Source organism: Tiliqua scincoides, chromosome 2 (assembly GCF_035046505.1).
Source record: "Tiliqua scincoides isolate rTilSci1 chromosome 2, rTilSci1.hap2, whole genome shotgun sequence".
NCBI lineage: Eukaryota > Metazoa > Chordata > Lepidosauria > Squamata > Scincidae > Tiliqua > Tiliqua scincoides.
The window spans coordinates 255464284-255479234 of NC_089822.1; the positions used below are offsets into that span (position 1 = coordinate 255464284).

General features: G+C 44.7%; 2 protein-coding genes across 2 annotated transcripts in view; one reads left to right on the plus strand and one right to left on the minus strand.

Moving 5' to 3' along the window:
- The window catches only part of LOC136641548 (zinc finger protein 91-like), a 543065-nt gene that overhangs the window by 179392 nt on the left and 348722 nt on the right, over positions 1-14951 (minus strand). The gene's annotated exons all lie outside the window — the stretch shown is intronic.
- On the plus strand, positions 2554-13765 carry LOC136641553 (zinc finger protein RFP-like). The gene is made up of 8 exons (XM_066617445.1): positions 2554-3001; positions 4162-4257; positions 5873-6103; positions 6287-6309; positions 8346-8461; positions 9170-9196; positions 9582-9740; positions 12721-13765. Exons 1-8 carry the CDS (start codon positions 2576-2578, stop codon positions 13251-13253), a joined length of 1611 nt encoding a protein of 536 aa, XP_066473542.1. The 5' UTR covers positions 2554-2575; the 3' UTR covers positions 13254-13765.

The following is a 14951-nucleotide window of genomic DNA, read 5'->3' on the forward strand; positions in this document are numbered from 1 at the left end:
AGAAGCCAAAGACAATGAAAGGATCTTTGTCTATGTCCAATGAAGAAGAAGGTCAAGAAAATGGTAGGTGTAAGAGGAATTATTATTATTTTTTGCTTTGATTTTTACTCTATTCTAGGTTCTTTTACTCTGTGCCAAAGCACTAGTTTCAGTATCTATGTTTGTTCTCTAAAACCACCATTCTCTCAAAGACCCTGAAAACAGGAAGGCTTATCTCACTTGCCTGGCCTCAGGAATGTGTTTATGATAACTGCCTCATTATCAAAGAACTATGGGGCCAGATTCTTCTCTTCTTGCTAGTTTCATCAGAAACGTTTGGCTTTATGGAAGATGAGACACATGTTTTTGGAGACATACTTCTTTGTGGTTTTTATGGTGATTGGCAGCATGCCTGTCTTGTGTATCTCTTTGTTCTGTAGTCCTATAAGAAGTACTTGAATCCTTCAGTTGTCATACTCCTTTCTCAAGATTGAATCCTGTCCAGTGTGCTTAATAAATCCAGAAACAACTTTCTATCTCTAACCATTTTGCTTATTTCAGATGTTCTCAAACGTTTTCGCACCAGGACCCACTTCTTAGAATGACAATCTGCCATGACCCACTGGCAGTGATGTCATTAACCTGGAAGTGAGGTCATAATAAGGAAGTGACATCATCAAGTAGGAAAATTTTTAACACCCACCATGCAACAAAATCTAAGTAAGTAAATTTTAAAATAAGTATAAGGTTGGTTGCAAACTTAAGTATTTTATTTTAATTTTATTTTAAATACTTATTGGCTGCAACCTATTTATTTTAAATAAATTAAAAACCCTCCTAACTCAAGCAGTTGGAGATCTGTTTAAAAAAAATTCCCCATACATCTCAAAGGCTGCAATCTTATCTATGCTTATCCAGGAATAAGTAATGATAAGACTCTCATTGTTAAAAGCACATACATAGTAGCTTGTTAAAAGTACATATCTGTAACACTTCCCCAAATGTAGTCACAAACCCTGGTAGCATCAAGTCTAATATGTTAAAAATAAATTACACATTGAAATGAATGGGGACCCACCTGAAATGGGCCTGCAACCCACCTAGTGGGTCCCAATCTACAGTATGAGAAACACTGCCCCAGAGGCTTTTGTGCTGACTCAGCATTGATTTGATTAAAACAATGCCTGCTGGGACATTCCCCTACAATAGTCTCTGTCCTTTCTTTGAACTGTTTGGAAGGGTTAGGAGGGTCCTTTGTTCTTCTAAATAAATTTTAAAATTTATTTTCTTCTAAATACATTTTTATACTTATTGTAAACTTTTAATTTACTTAATGAGTCTGATTTGATTTTGTCATATGGGGGTGTTAAAAATTATCCTGCTTGATGATGTCTCTGCCTGCCACAACATCACTTCCAATGGGTCCTTACAGGCTGTCGTTCTAAAAAGTGGGTCCCGGTGCTAAAAGTTTGAGAGCCAGTGGGGGTGGGGGTTGGAGACGTCCAAAAAGAAGGAAAAAATGGCAAAAACCATAAGGGGGAGTGGGAAGGATCAAATTAGAGGGAGGAATGTCACTGCTCTGAGCTCCTTGCTACCGTGTTTCCCCGATAATAAGACACTGTCTTATTATTTTTTTGAGACAGAAAAACACCAGAAGGCTTATTTTCAGGGGAGGGCTTATTTTAATGAACATTGACAGCAATTTTAATAAACAGGTAAATGTGAACAAATCATGCCCCCTGAGTTCTTCTTTTATCCTCCATCATGCCCCCTGAGTTCTTCTTTTATCCTCCATCATGCCCCCTGAGTTCTTCTTTTATCCTCCATCATGCCCCCTGAGTGCTTATTTTATCCTCCATCATGCCTCCTGAGTTCTTCTTTTATCCTCCATCATGCCCCCTCACTCCCGCTTACATACCGGGTTTTTATGTTGTCCTGCCTCAGCTCTCCTCTGCGGCACTGCTCTCAATGGCACCAGCAAGCAAATCACTGGGGAAGAACAGGATGACGCGCTCACTGCTGCAGCTCTGATTGGATGCAGCTCGGAGCGCGGCGTGCGTTTCACCCGGGGGGGGGACGGACGGTGCATACAGAGGGTACCGTAATGTAGCGTGTAGCGCAGGGGATCACCTTCACTACAGTAGCAATCTCAATAGGGCTTATTTTTGGGGGAGGGCTTATTTTAGAGGAATCTTACACAGTAAGGGGAGGGCTTATTTTCGGGATAGGTCTTATTATCGGGGAAACACGGTATGTCAGGATTCTGGTAGTACAGTAGTATTAGGCTACACCTTTTTCCAGCAGTTCTTCTGATCATTTCTTGGTTTTCCAGGAAAACCCTTTGAGGTTGACCAGGGTGAATAAGACTTGCCTGTGCCCAGTTCCAATACTGAGAATTTCTTGCAAATCGAGACAACTGCCCTCTACGGTACTTGTAGTTCCAGCCACAGTTGTGAAAATCTTTTGAGCTGTCTGTCTTGCTCAGTCATGCTCTGGATTCCAGCTGTTCCGCTCCTCCCTGTCACTGATGATGACTCAGCGTAGGAAACGCCCAGTCAGTGTTTGAAATGAAAAGCCTTGTCCTGGGGAGGCAGCCATGGCAGCTGCTGCTGGGAGCCTGGTGAAGGAGTTCTCTGATGAGACGACCTGTCCCGTCTGCCTGGAGTATTTCACCGATCCGGTGACTACAGACTGTGGGCACAACTTCTGCAGAGCCTGCCTGGCCAAGTGCCAGGGGGAGCCGGACGGGAGCGTCTCCTGTCCAGAGTGCAGAGAAATCATTCAGGAAAGGAACTTCAGGCCTAACAGGAAACTGGCAAACATTGTGGAAATCACCAAGAAATTCAGTCTGCAGGTGGCAAAGGGGACAGAGGGAGCAGGAGGTGTTTGCAAGAGGCACCAGGAGCCCCTGAAGCTCTTCTGCAGGGACCACGAAGCCCTTATCTGTGTGGTCTGTGACCAGTCCAAGGAACACCGGGAGCATCGGGTCATCCCTGTGGATGAGGCTGCTGAAGAGTACAAGGTAGGGAAGCTTGTTTCAAGTGGTGCTGGTGTTGCAATCAGGAGAAAGGGAAACTCTCCCTTTGTAATTCTTTGCTTGGCAAGCCGGGGTGGTGGTGGTGGTGGTTAATGTGTGTATTTGCTTGTTTAAGAACATAAGAAGAGCCCTGCTGGATCAGGCCAGTCCACCTAGTCTATTTCACAGTGGCCCACCAAATGCACCGGGGAGCACAGAAGTTCCCTGCGTCCTGGTGCCCTCCCTTGCATCTGGCATTCAGAGATAGCCAACTTCTAAAACCAGGAGGTTGTACATCCCATCCCATCATGGCTTGTAACCTGTGATGGACTTTTCCTCCAGAAATCTGTCCAATTCCCTTCTAAAGTCATCTAAGCCAGGCGCCGTCACTATCAATCAATCAACAATCAATCAACAGTATTTATATACCGCTTTTCAACAAACCGATTTGTGAACTTTTAGTTGAAAAGCGGTATATAAATACTGTTGATTGATTGATTGATCACTACATCCTGTGGCAAGGAGTTCCACAGACTAATTACATGCTGGGTAAAGAAATATTTTCTTTTGTCTGTCCTAACTCTCCCAACACTCAGTTTTAGTGGATGTCACCTGGTTCTGGTGTTGTGCGAGAGGGAAAAGAACATCTCTCTATCCACTCTGTCCATCCCCTGCATAATTTTGCACGTCTCATTCTTGTCCCTCCTCAACTGCCCTTTTTCTAGACTGAAGTTTGTCAGAAGTTTTTATGCCGGAAACATGCATTTTATGTCTTAAGTAATTAATATAAATAAGTGAATAAACTGTTTCCTCTAACGAAGTCATTCAGGACTTCCAGCGCAGGTTCTGCTGTTCTTGCTTTGCCTCCTTCAGACCTGCACGCCAATAATTCTCCTCCATTTTCTGTTCCTCCTTCATGCTTTGCCTGCTTGCTGCTGTTTCTGAAATATGTACATATCGTGGATGAGCACCTGTCTACTGCTACATGCTTTAATGTAGTGGTTCTCCAGCGTTTTGGTCTGCGGGCCCTTTTACATGTCTAAAAATCATTGTGAACTTGGGAATTCATGTTTCCTTTCTCTGTAGTTAAAAATGTCAATTAAAAAACTTTTAGAAAGAAGAGGGAGGCTGAATCTCCCACAGCTAAACCCTTCTGTGTTGCGCAGGAAAAAATCCAGGCTCACCTGCAGTCTCTGGAGGAAGAGAGAGAGAAACTTGTGAAACAGAGAGTGTCTGAAGAGCAGAGAAACCAAGAATGCCTGGTAAGTGTTTGTGGATCTAGTTCATCTTTTTTTCTGGGGGGATGATTAGAGCACAGACAAGGTGATTCTTCCTGCGCTTACCTCTGACGTGTGATGTTCTGTCCTGTCTTTGAACTGGTTTACACATGAATGATGCATCAGAACTAGAAAGTTGTGTGAATGAGTGTCGGACCTTCTCCACCATCGAAAACTCAATCATGGGACAATACATTTCTTGATTTCTCTTTGTACAGTTTTAATGGATTGCTGGTTTTGATTCTTTTATTTTTTTTAAGTTCTGGTTTTCATTATTCAGCTTTGCCACCTTGAATATTTTTTAGAAAGATGGAATGAAAATGTTGATGTAAAATAAGTTAACCGTGACCATCACTGAAAAGTAGCATCATTGCTCCCTCTTAATTTAAAGAGGAAACAATGTCTATATCTAACCATTGCAAGTCTGCATACAATGCTGGGATCATATGTACAGCAGCTATATGGGGCAGGGAAGGGAAGATTCCACACCTTCTCCTCTTCCATGTGAAGAGATGGCTGCAGACTCTAAGAATCAGCTCCAAATGGCCCAGAATATGACATTTTAGTCTTGTATGCTTTCCGTATTTAGCAGGTGCATCTCAACCCTTTGGTCTTTTTTCCTGACCATTAATTATTCTCTAGGTCATTTTTCATAAATGACTTTCACTGTGACAAACAATTTTTTTTTAAATGACAAGTAAGTGGAAAGGTGCCAACATTTGTTTGGGGAGAAAGGGGACTGATTCAGGCTTATATGTTTATGTGGAGAAAAGTTGATCAAAAAGGAGATTTTCTCCTTCTCTCATAACACCATGTAACCACAACAGTCCTCCCTGGCACTGTGGGGTGGAACATTTAGGACGGTCAAAGGGAAGAACTTCTTCAGACAGCATCTAGGTAAGTGATGGAATTCAATATTACAAAACATGGTTGTGGCCATTATGTGCAATTAGAGAAATTCATGGAGGACAAGCCTATCAATGGCTACTAGTCATGATGGCTATAGGCTACCTAAGAACATAAGAAGAGCACCTCTGGATCAGACCAAAGGCCCATCTAGTGCCTTTGTATCTCAGAGTATCCTGTATCTCAAAGTGGCCCACCAGATGCCTCAGGGAGCATATGAGACAACATGAGACCTGCATCCTGGTGCCCTCCCTTGCATCTGGCATTCTGAGGTAGCCTACTTCTGAAATCAGGAAGTTGCACATACCCATCATGGCTTGTAACCTGTGATGGACTTTTCCTTCAGAAATTATCCAATCCTCCTTTAAAGGCATTTAGACCAGATGCCATCTACCTCCAGACACAGAACTGGTGTATCTCTGAATATGCTGTTTTTTCCTGCTCTGGGGCTTCTGAATGGCATCTCCTCAGCCATTGTGGGAAGCAGAATGCTGGGATAGGTGGACTTTTGGCCTCATCCAACAAGAATCATCATTTTTTCTCTGAGATTATGTCCATGAAACCTGCAGAAAATTGCTTCAAATCAGTAAGATGTCAACCAGTTTTATTCATAACCAGTTCTGCAATTTTTCTTGTAAATGAGCCTCATGTTTCACTTCTTCCTCTTCCCCAAATTTCTGTACATTTTCATCAGAAACAGGTGGGAGCAGAGAAGCAGGCAATCACGTCTGTCTTCAAGGAAATGCACAAGTACCTTCAGGAAAAAGAGAACTTCTGTTTGAACCAGCTGGTTGATCTGGAGAAAGAAATCAAGAAGAGGCAGCACGAAAACATGACCAGACTCTCTCAGAAGATCTCCCATTTCAGTAAGCTGATTAAGGATGTGGAGGTGAAGTACCGACAGCCACCAGGTAAATTTCTGCAGGTGAGATTTTGGATACAAATGCCCCCTCCCCCCAATCCTTGTGGTTAATGGATCCTTGGAATGAGGATTCATTATCCACTGGCAAGAAAGAGGCAGATGAATTGACATGAGACAAACAAGAAACAGCCCACAGTGTGCTTTGTCTATGTATCTTAAGCCTGTTTCTCTCCTTTTTTCTTTCAGGACATTAGATGTACCTTGAGCAGGTATGTGGTTCATTTAACACTTTCTATTTCACCTGAGAGAACTTTTGCCCCATATTTAAAAACACTTCTGGAAGACAAAGTCACAAATACTGTTGAGTACAATCGGTGGCATCAATGGGGGGGGCAGGATGCACTAGGTGACACACACACGGGGAGGGGGGGTGACACTGCTACCAGCCAGAATTTTTAAAATCTTGATATTTTCAAATAATGCCATCATGTTTTTAGAAATGGGCTATGTCAGAATGCCAAATGGAAGGGAGGGCACCAGAATGAGGTTATCTGGTGTGCACCCTGGGGCATTTGGTGGGCTGCTGTGAGATACAGGAAGCTGGACTAGATGGGCCTATGGCCTGATCCAGCGGGGCTGTTCTTATGTTCTTATGTTATGTATCATTCGATGCACAATTTCTTGCAATAGCAGTGAAACAAACCATGTTGAAGCATCTCTATTCTACCACAGGTTATAGCCAAAAAACCAGCAAGGGGTGGGGTGATGGAGCATTATAACACCCACCAGCCAGGGCATTGCCCTGCCCACTGCATGGGAGAGCTTCACCATGGTATTGGCGACTAGGACCTCCAAGAGAAATTTTATCAGGGGGTGCAAAGGGTAAAAAAAAGGTAGGGGGAGATGGCAACTGCAGGAAGAGGCTTTGGAGCCCAAGTAAGGGGCTTCCCAATGTGGAACCCAGGTCTACCTGCCCACATGGTGTCAGCAGCTAGATACAGTAATACAGAAAAAACACACTCCTAGGTTTCTCTAAAATCTTTTAAATCATTGCAGAAAATTAGCACCATCATATTTAGGCTCACACTAGGATGGAAAGTATCCTGTGCATACCAAAACTTACTTATGCAGCAGCTGTAGTCCCATAGCTGTGCCCCTGAGCTCCTATACACTCCTTCCTGATTAGCAGATTCACAAGCCAAAGAACTACTGCAGCAGGCCAGTTTTCTCCCAGATTTGGCACTGTGTTGTCACATATGCATTCTTTGGCCCAGCCCATGTGACCTCTGGCAGCCTCCACCATCTCACACCCATCATCCCATGCGGGCAGCGAGTCCGGGTGAGATAAGAAAATATAAGATCCCAGGAAATTTCTAGACCCCCACCTTTGGCTCCTAGGCCCCCTTTTGGACCTTGGACCTACATACAAATTACCTCCTGTACCCCCTCTCATGGGCCGTACATGCAACCCCCACCCCTTCACACAAAAAATACAATTACATTTGTAATAATTAGAGAAGATTTATTAAATATTATTTATAGAGAAGATTTGTGGGTTGCTGCTTTTGTCACTGGCTGCAACTGCGAGTGGTCTGTTCTCTACCGTCTCCGGTGGTTTGATGGGGGGAGCACGCTGGAGGTGAACAAAGGCAATCCTTTTTTTGTGAGACTTCACGGACCACTTCTAGGAGTCTCCTGGACCACCTGTGGTCCCTGGACCAAAGGGTGGGAACCAGTGCTCTATAGTCAGGCCAGCTGCAGCCATTCTACAGGGTTACCTGGCCTGGATACCCCTTTTTAACTGAAGGTGCCATGAACTTTGTCTGCACTGTGGAGCTGCCTGTATTCTTCCCCTGAGCAATTGATACTTTCCTTGTTTCTGCAGTTCTCCAACCTTGTATCTTTTCTGCTTCTCCTTCCTTTTGCCCACGTATAGCAGCAGGGTATTTCTGAAAGACTAGAGATCTCTTCCTTGTAGCCACTGAAGAGCAGCTTGATGCTGGATACAGAAACCTAAACGCTTCCTTGCAATGGATAACCTTCACCTCAACTCATTTTCATTCTTGAGAGGGAAAGCAGAGGAGTTGGTTTCCTTTCATTTTCCCTTTAGGAATAAAGGACTAAAATAGAACCAAGTTTCCTGGAAGAGCTCCAGACTTTATCTGGCAGGCTGAGGAACTGATCCATGAGAGAATATACTCTCAACTTGATTCCCAACCCACTCTTCCAGGCTACTACTTTACACGAAGAAGGATTCTTTAAATAAAAATAATTTCCTAATTTGGACCATGCATCTTCCCTCCAGGTGTCAGGAGGAGAAAGTGAGGACACGGCTGGTACTTTCTCCAGGGCTGGAATGGAGACTTGGAAGTGACTCCATGAAAAGTTCAGTTCTTAAAAAAGCCATGCAGGAGTTCAAAGGTATTGGACAGCTCAGGGAGGGGAATGGATTGCAGTGTGGTTGCTCACTGTGAGAAACATGATACTGAACTAGATGGGTTTTGGGATGAACCTAAAAATGGTCCTCTTGGCTTCTTATGGTCCGGGGAATGCTCCACTTCCAGACTGCAGGCATGGGTAATCGGTACCTTATTAAAGAGAAAGTTACATTATCTGCAATGACTGTGGGGCTGATCCCCCAACACTGCATTTATCTATGCAGACAAATGCCATACCTGGAGGGAGGAGTCTCAGAAGTGTGTTGGGATGGGGGCTTCCTGCAGCAGTCTTGGTCCCTTCCTGCAAGAGATGCAGGTGGATAGAAGGCCTGAACAAAGATCTGCCTGCTTAAAGCAGAGGGTTAGACCAGATGACCTCATAGGTCCCTTCCAACTCTATGGTTCTATGATCTGTCAATTACTGTGAGAAACCTGCCTTCTGCACTGGACTGATTTAAGCCATTTCTGCCCAACATTGCATGTACGCAGCAGGGATCAAATGTGTACACCTGTGGGTTGGGCAGAAATGGGTTAAGTATTGCTTGGTTAATGTCTGTGAGCATTTGAAGCCTGGAGGGAGGTGGTTTTGGGGGTTATTTTCCAGAAGCTGAGTAGATCCTTGCTGTGAAACTATATATTTGCTACAGATATGGTGATCTGACCTTTTGTCAAACTTTTCTCCATATAACAGGGTCCCTAAAGCGAGAACTGAGCAAAGGTAACTGTCTGCAGGACACTAAAGTAGACTGGGAAATAGAGGAGGAACACAAGGGATTGGGTGGGCTTTGCCCCAATGATCACAATGATATTTTTGTACTGGACCACCCCCACCCCCACCCCCACACACACATTGATGCATGCCTCAAGTTTCTGCTGTTGCCGGTCCTGGCCCTGCAGCAACCCACTCCTGAACTGCCCCCTTCTCACACACATCTTGAACACTGGGCATTGTGGGGCTAATGCCGGAGCATTTGAAGCCTGGTGGAAGGAGATGTAGGAAGTCCGTCTCTCAAAGCGCTGTGGCTCCTAGCTGTGAAATGACATATTTGCTACGGATATGCTGATCTGACTTTTAACTCGTCATACTTTCTTCCGCGTAACAGGGTCACCGATGCAATCGGTGAACAAAGGCAATACTCAGCAGGGAAAGAAAGGAGATGGGAAAAAAGTGGAGAAATGCAAAGTACTGGATAGCCTGGGAATGCGGCAGAAGTGTAGTTTGCCCCAAAAGCAAACATGGAACAAAAGTTACTATCTGCAAGGTATTACTTCCTCATTACGTGTGGAGATAGTAATATTTACCTCCATGATATCTTTTCCACTGAACTCCCCTCCTCCATATTTCTATGCAGGCCTCCAGGTTCTATTGCAGTTGGCCCTCTCAGTGGTGTTGCTGGGGGGCGGGGTGTGGGGTGTGGGCCACACCAGGTGATGCACACAGGGGTGTGTGTGACACCACTACTAGCCAAAAAAATTTTTAATCTATCATTCAATGCATCATTTTATGCATGCATAAAATGCAGTGAAACAAACCGCATTGAAATATTCCTATTCCATCAAAAGTTATAGCCAAAAGACCACCAGGGGTGGGGCAATGGGTGCATCACCCATGATGGACATGGGGGGATGTCCATCATGGAGGTGACATGCTGGCCTCCCCGCACTGGGTGACACAAATCCTAGTGATGCCACTGGGCCCTGTCTTGCACCGATCCACTCCTGAGGTGCCTCCTTCCCATATAGTATGATCATGAACATTGGGCAAGAATCTCCCCCTAAATACTGCATCACTTAATGTGGACATATGGCATATCAGTGGAGGGGGTTTCGGGAGTGTATTGTGGTGGTTCTTACTAGCACTCTCCCACTTCATTCCACCAAGTGTCTGTAATTCATCTGGGGCCCGATCCTAGCCAACATTCCAGTGCTGAGGTAGCTATGCCAATGGGGTGGCAGTCACAGAATCCTCAAGGTAAAGGAATGTTTGTTCTCTTACCTTGGGGCTGCATTACAGTTGTACCAGCACTGGAAAGCTGAATAGGACTGGGGCCTTGGGTGTAAGGCCACTACAGAGATCTGGGAATAGGGGTGAGACATTTGCCTTCTTCTACACAGCTGACATAACGGTTATTAATTATTACAACGATCCTACTGTATTTCTTCTATATAACAGGGTGATTGAAGCAATCACTGGGCAAAGGCAGCTATCTGCAGGGCACTAAAGGAGATGGGAAAAGTGCAGAACTGTAAGGTAGGCTTTAGGACAGTGGTTCTCACACATTTAGCACTGGGACCCACTTTTTAGAATGATAATCTGTCAGGACCCACCGGAAGTGACATCATCAAGCAGGAAAAATTTTTAACAATCCTAGGCTGCAATCCTACCCACACTTACCCAGGAGTAAGTCTCACTGACTATCATTGTTAAAAGAATATACATAGTAGCTTTTTAAAAGTGCAGGTCTGTAACATTTCCCCAAATGCAAGTCACGTACCAGGGTAGCATCAAGTCTATTAAAAATAAAATATTGAAATGAATGGGGACCCATCTGAACTTGGCTCACGACCCACCTAGTGAGTCCTGACCCACAGTTTGAGATACACTGCTTTAGAACTTTGCCTCAACTGATCAGTGAACTAAAGGAGATGGGGAATTTCCCCCTGTAGCAACTCATTGTTCAGATATTTAACCAGGTGGTCTTAAGCAGGTGGTCCAACACAGCTCTCTTTTGGGAAAGTGTCATTTTTCTCTTTTCTCTTCCTCAATACAAGCATGAGGCTAACTAGAGTGGGAGGACAGTTCTGGGTGAACATGGGAATGAGGGAAATGGGCTCATGTCTCTTCCTGCATGGTTCTAGAAGCTTGGTTCTGCTTTCTTGGGGGGGGGGGGGAGTTTTCAGATTTTCCAGACCAATCGCATTGAAGTCTCTCGGTTGGTGTTTTCATTCTTCTTCCTCTACTAGTAGGAGTGACTTTTTTTGGAAGCCAGACTCTGACCAGGGAACCTGACCATATTCAGGGCCAAACTAGACACAGCATCCTGTCTGGGGACAATGCATGGAATGCAGGGCTCCTGGTACAAAATTTGCTGCATCCTATGTCCTGCCTGGGGTGTAGGTTGGTTGTGACAAGTAAGGTGGAATGCTTATCTTCCCGCCTGCTATATGGTCCCTGATGGGATTCCTTCACCACTTGCAGGGTTCTGCAGGAGGACAATCCGTGCCACAGTGTGTGACTTTCTGACTGCTGCCCTGGTGATTCAGCACATACTGGTGGAGGAGTTGCCAGAACAGGAGCTTTTGTCACAATATGCTAACACAACCAGCCCATAGGATTGGGTGTATATGTGTCATCTTCTAGGCTGGGGCTTATTTGTAGCTTCAAATTGCAACTGTGCTGGGACTTGAGGTACATTTGGATTGTGGGGCTGAGGGAAGAGTGTTGAACCTTTTTCCTCCATGCCATCTTCCCCCACTGAAAATCCACCCTTGGAACTGCCAGAAGCCTGCAAAAGGGCCCTTGCAAAAATGCCACTTTTGGGGTCTCAGAGGAGGCAGCTTGGGCAAGAAACTATTGCAGGGGAGAAGGGGTAATTATTTTGTATATTTGCACTTTTTAACCAAAAATGTTCTCAAGGTGGTTTACCAAGCAAAGGATTGAGAAGTGTCTCTCTGACACAAGGGAGATCCCAGCAACAGTCACCATGAGATGGGTTCTGTGGGGAGTAAACAGGGGCAAGCTGTCATTCCACTGTTAAATATAAAACAATCACCATTTTAGAGGGAGCCTCTTGTCAAGTTTCCACAGGCTGAACTTTCCATCCTACTTCTCCATTTCAGATTTGACACCTGCTGAGTTGTGTTTTAAAATGAAAAACAAGCCCCACAACTGGATGACTTAATGCACTTAGTATTTAACATGACATGTCATTTGGCCCAGTTGAAGCCTGGGGGAAAGTAACATTTGCCCAAATCCTAACCAACTTTTCAGCACTGGCATAGCTATGCCAATGGGTCATCCTGCAATTGGGTGGTACTCACGGAGACCTCCTCAAAATAAGGGAATGTTTGGTCCCTTACCTCAGAGCTGCATTGCCCTTATGTCGGTGCTGGAAAGTGGGTTAGGATTGCACCCTTTTTGAATCACAGCACCTCAAAATGTGATGCAACAATAAGAGCCCTCCAGCAAACAGATCCTTTCCCTGACGCCATCTGCTCTTTCTCTCCTTCTCTGTCCTGCAGTGAGTGTGACTCTGGATTCAGGCACATTGCATCCCCAACTGATTCTGTCTGAGGATCTGAAGAGTGTCAAATGTGGGGCTAGCCAACGGAAGCTGCCTGGCAACCCTGAGAGATTTGATTTGGTGCCCTGTGTTCTAGGCCAGGAGAGCTTCACCTCGGGAAGACACTGCTGGGAAGTAGAGTTGGAGAAGCTGAAAGGAAGGGGATGGGCTGTGGGGGTTGCTCAGGAGACACTCAGACGGAAAGGAGGTTTTATCATTAGTCCTAATGTGGGGATCTGGGCTGTGGGGGAGGAACCATCTCTGCCTCATCCGTTCTTGGCTTTGATGTCTCCTGAGCGGATCCCTTTGACCTTCAGATGTGTGCCCAGGAAGATCCGGGTGGCCCTGGATTACGAAGAGGGTCGTGTGGAATTTTTTGATGCTGACACAGACAACTGGATGTTTGCTTTCCCTCCAACCTCATTCTCTGGGAAGAAGATCAGACCTTTTTTCAAAGTGGTGGCAGGGATCACTCTGAAATGTGTATCTTAAAGAGAATCCCCAATACCACAAACGCTTTTCGCCACCATCTTATGAGAAGACAGATGCAGGCAAAGGGTTACAGGATCTGTGGTTTTCAGACATGACTTCTGGCTTGATGTCATCATGCATCAAGTGTTTACCGTGTCTGTCCAAGATAGTTTTTTTTTCATGCATCAATTTAAAACTTTTTCAAGCTGAACTGTACCTGTCCCTCCTCACAGAGGGTAAAATGAGGAGAAGATCAAGAGAAGGAGAAAAAGCAAGAAAGCCGGCAAGGCAGGCATCACCATCGCCACCTCCATCTGTGGTGCTTTTTAAAGCCAAATTCTGTAAACCATTTTTGTAACATAGTATGAGGCTCATAGGAGGCTGAAAGGCCCATACAAACGTCCATCTAAATAATTGTAATTTTCCACTTCATTTAACTTCTGGAAGGAGTTAAAAGGTGGGGGCATTTCCAGATCAGGGCACTCTTAATTTTTTTTTTTTTGGGGGGGGAGCCTTAATTGGATTAAAATTTCCATATGAGCAATTATATCACAATGTCTGTGTCTTTTTTCTCCTTTATTAGTACATAAAAAGAAAAAGGAAAAATACATAATATGAAGAAATTGCATGAAAAGATACTTAATAAACAAGACATAAAAACATGGGTGCCATATATTGCTTAATCAGTGAGAAGTTTCCAAATGTCCAAAAATAAATCCATATGGGGTTGTCTTCTATAAGGCAAGTGTTCATAAAGTTAAGAGGCTCTTGGTCCATTGAAGAATAGTGTGTGGGGAGGGAGCACGTATCTTTCCACTACTTCAGTATGAGTCCTTTGGCTGCATTCAGGGCACAAAGGGTCTGCTGGACCAGCATGGAGCCAGACTTGGCCTCACCTGAGCCCCCTGGAGGCAACCGGAGGGCTTTCTGAATGTGAAGCAACGTGTGACAGCCTGCTGCCTCTGCAGGCTTTGAATGGCAGTTTCTGGCCAAAAAATACAACTTCTGGTTTCCCAGGAGAAATGGGAAGTGATGTTTTTCGACTATATAAGCTGCAGTGGTTCTCACATATTTAGCACCGGGACAGAATGAGAATCTATCGGGACCCACCGGAAGTGATGTCATGACCGGAAGTGACATCATCAAGCAGGAAAATTTTTAACTGCCCTAGGCTGTAATCCTACCCACACTTACCCAGGAGTACTTATCAATGTTATCAATGTTAAAAAGAATATACATGGTAGTTTGTTAAAAGTACAGGTCTATAACATTTCCCCAAATGCAGTCACATACCATGGTAGCATCAAGTCTAATATATTAAAAATAAAATATTGAAATAAATGGGAACCCACCGGAAATTGTTTCGTGACCTAGTGGGTCCTGACCCACAGTTTGAGAAACACTAATGAGACATTCTGAGGCCTGGGGAAGCCCTTCCCCGGGCCTCAGAATGTCTTATGTGACCGAAAAACATCACTTTCAGTTCCCCACCCTGGAACTTGGAAGTTGCAATTTTTGCCAGAGCTCTGGTCACTTCCAAGAGGGCTTAAAGGGGCTGATTGCAGATTTGTTTATCTGTGAATATTGGCATCCACAGGGGGTCCAAGAATGGATCCCCTGTGGATACCAAGGCCCCACCTGTATATCTTCCAGGAGAAACAAGTTCACCTACCTTGAGGGAGACCTCTGCCACTGCTCCCCTGCTGCAGGATGCAACAG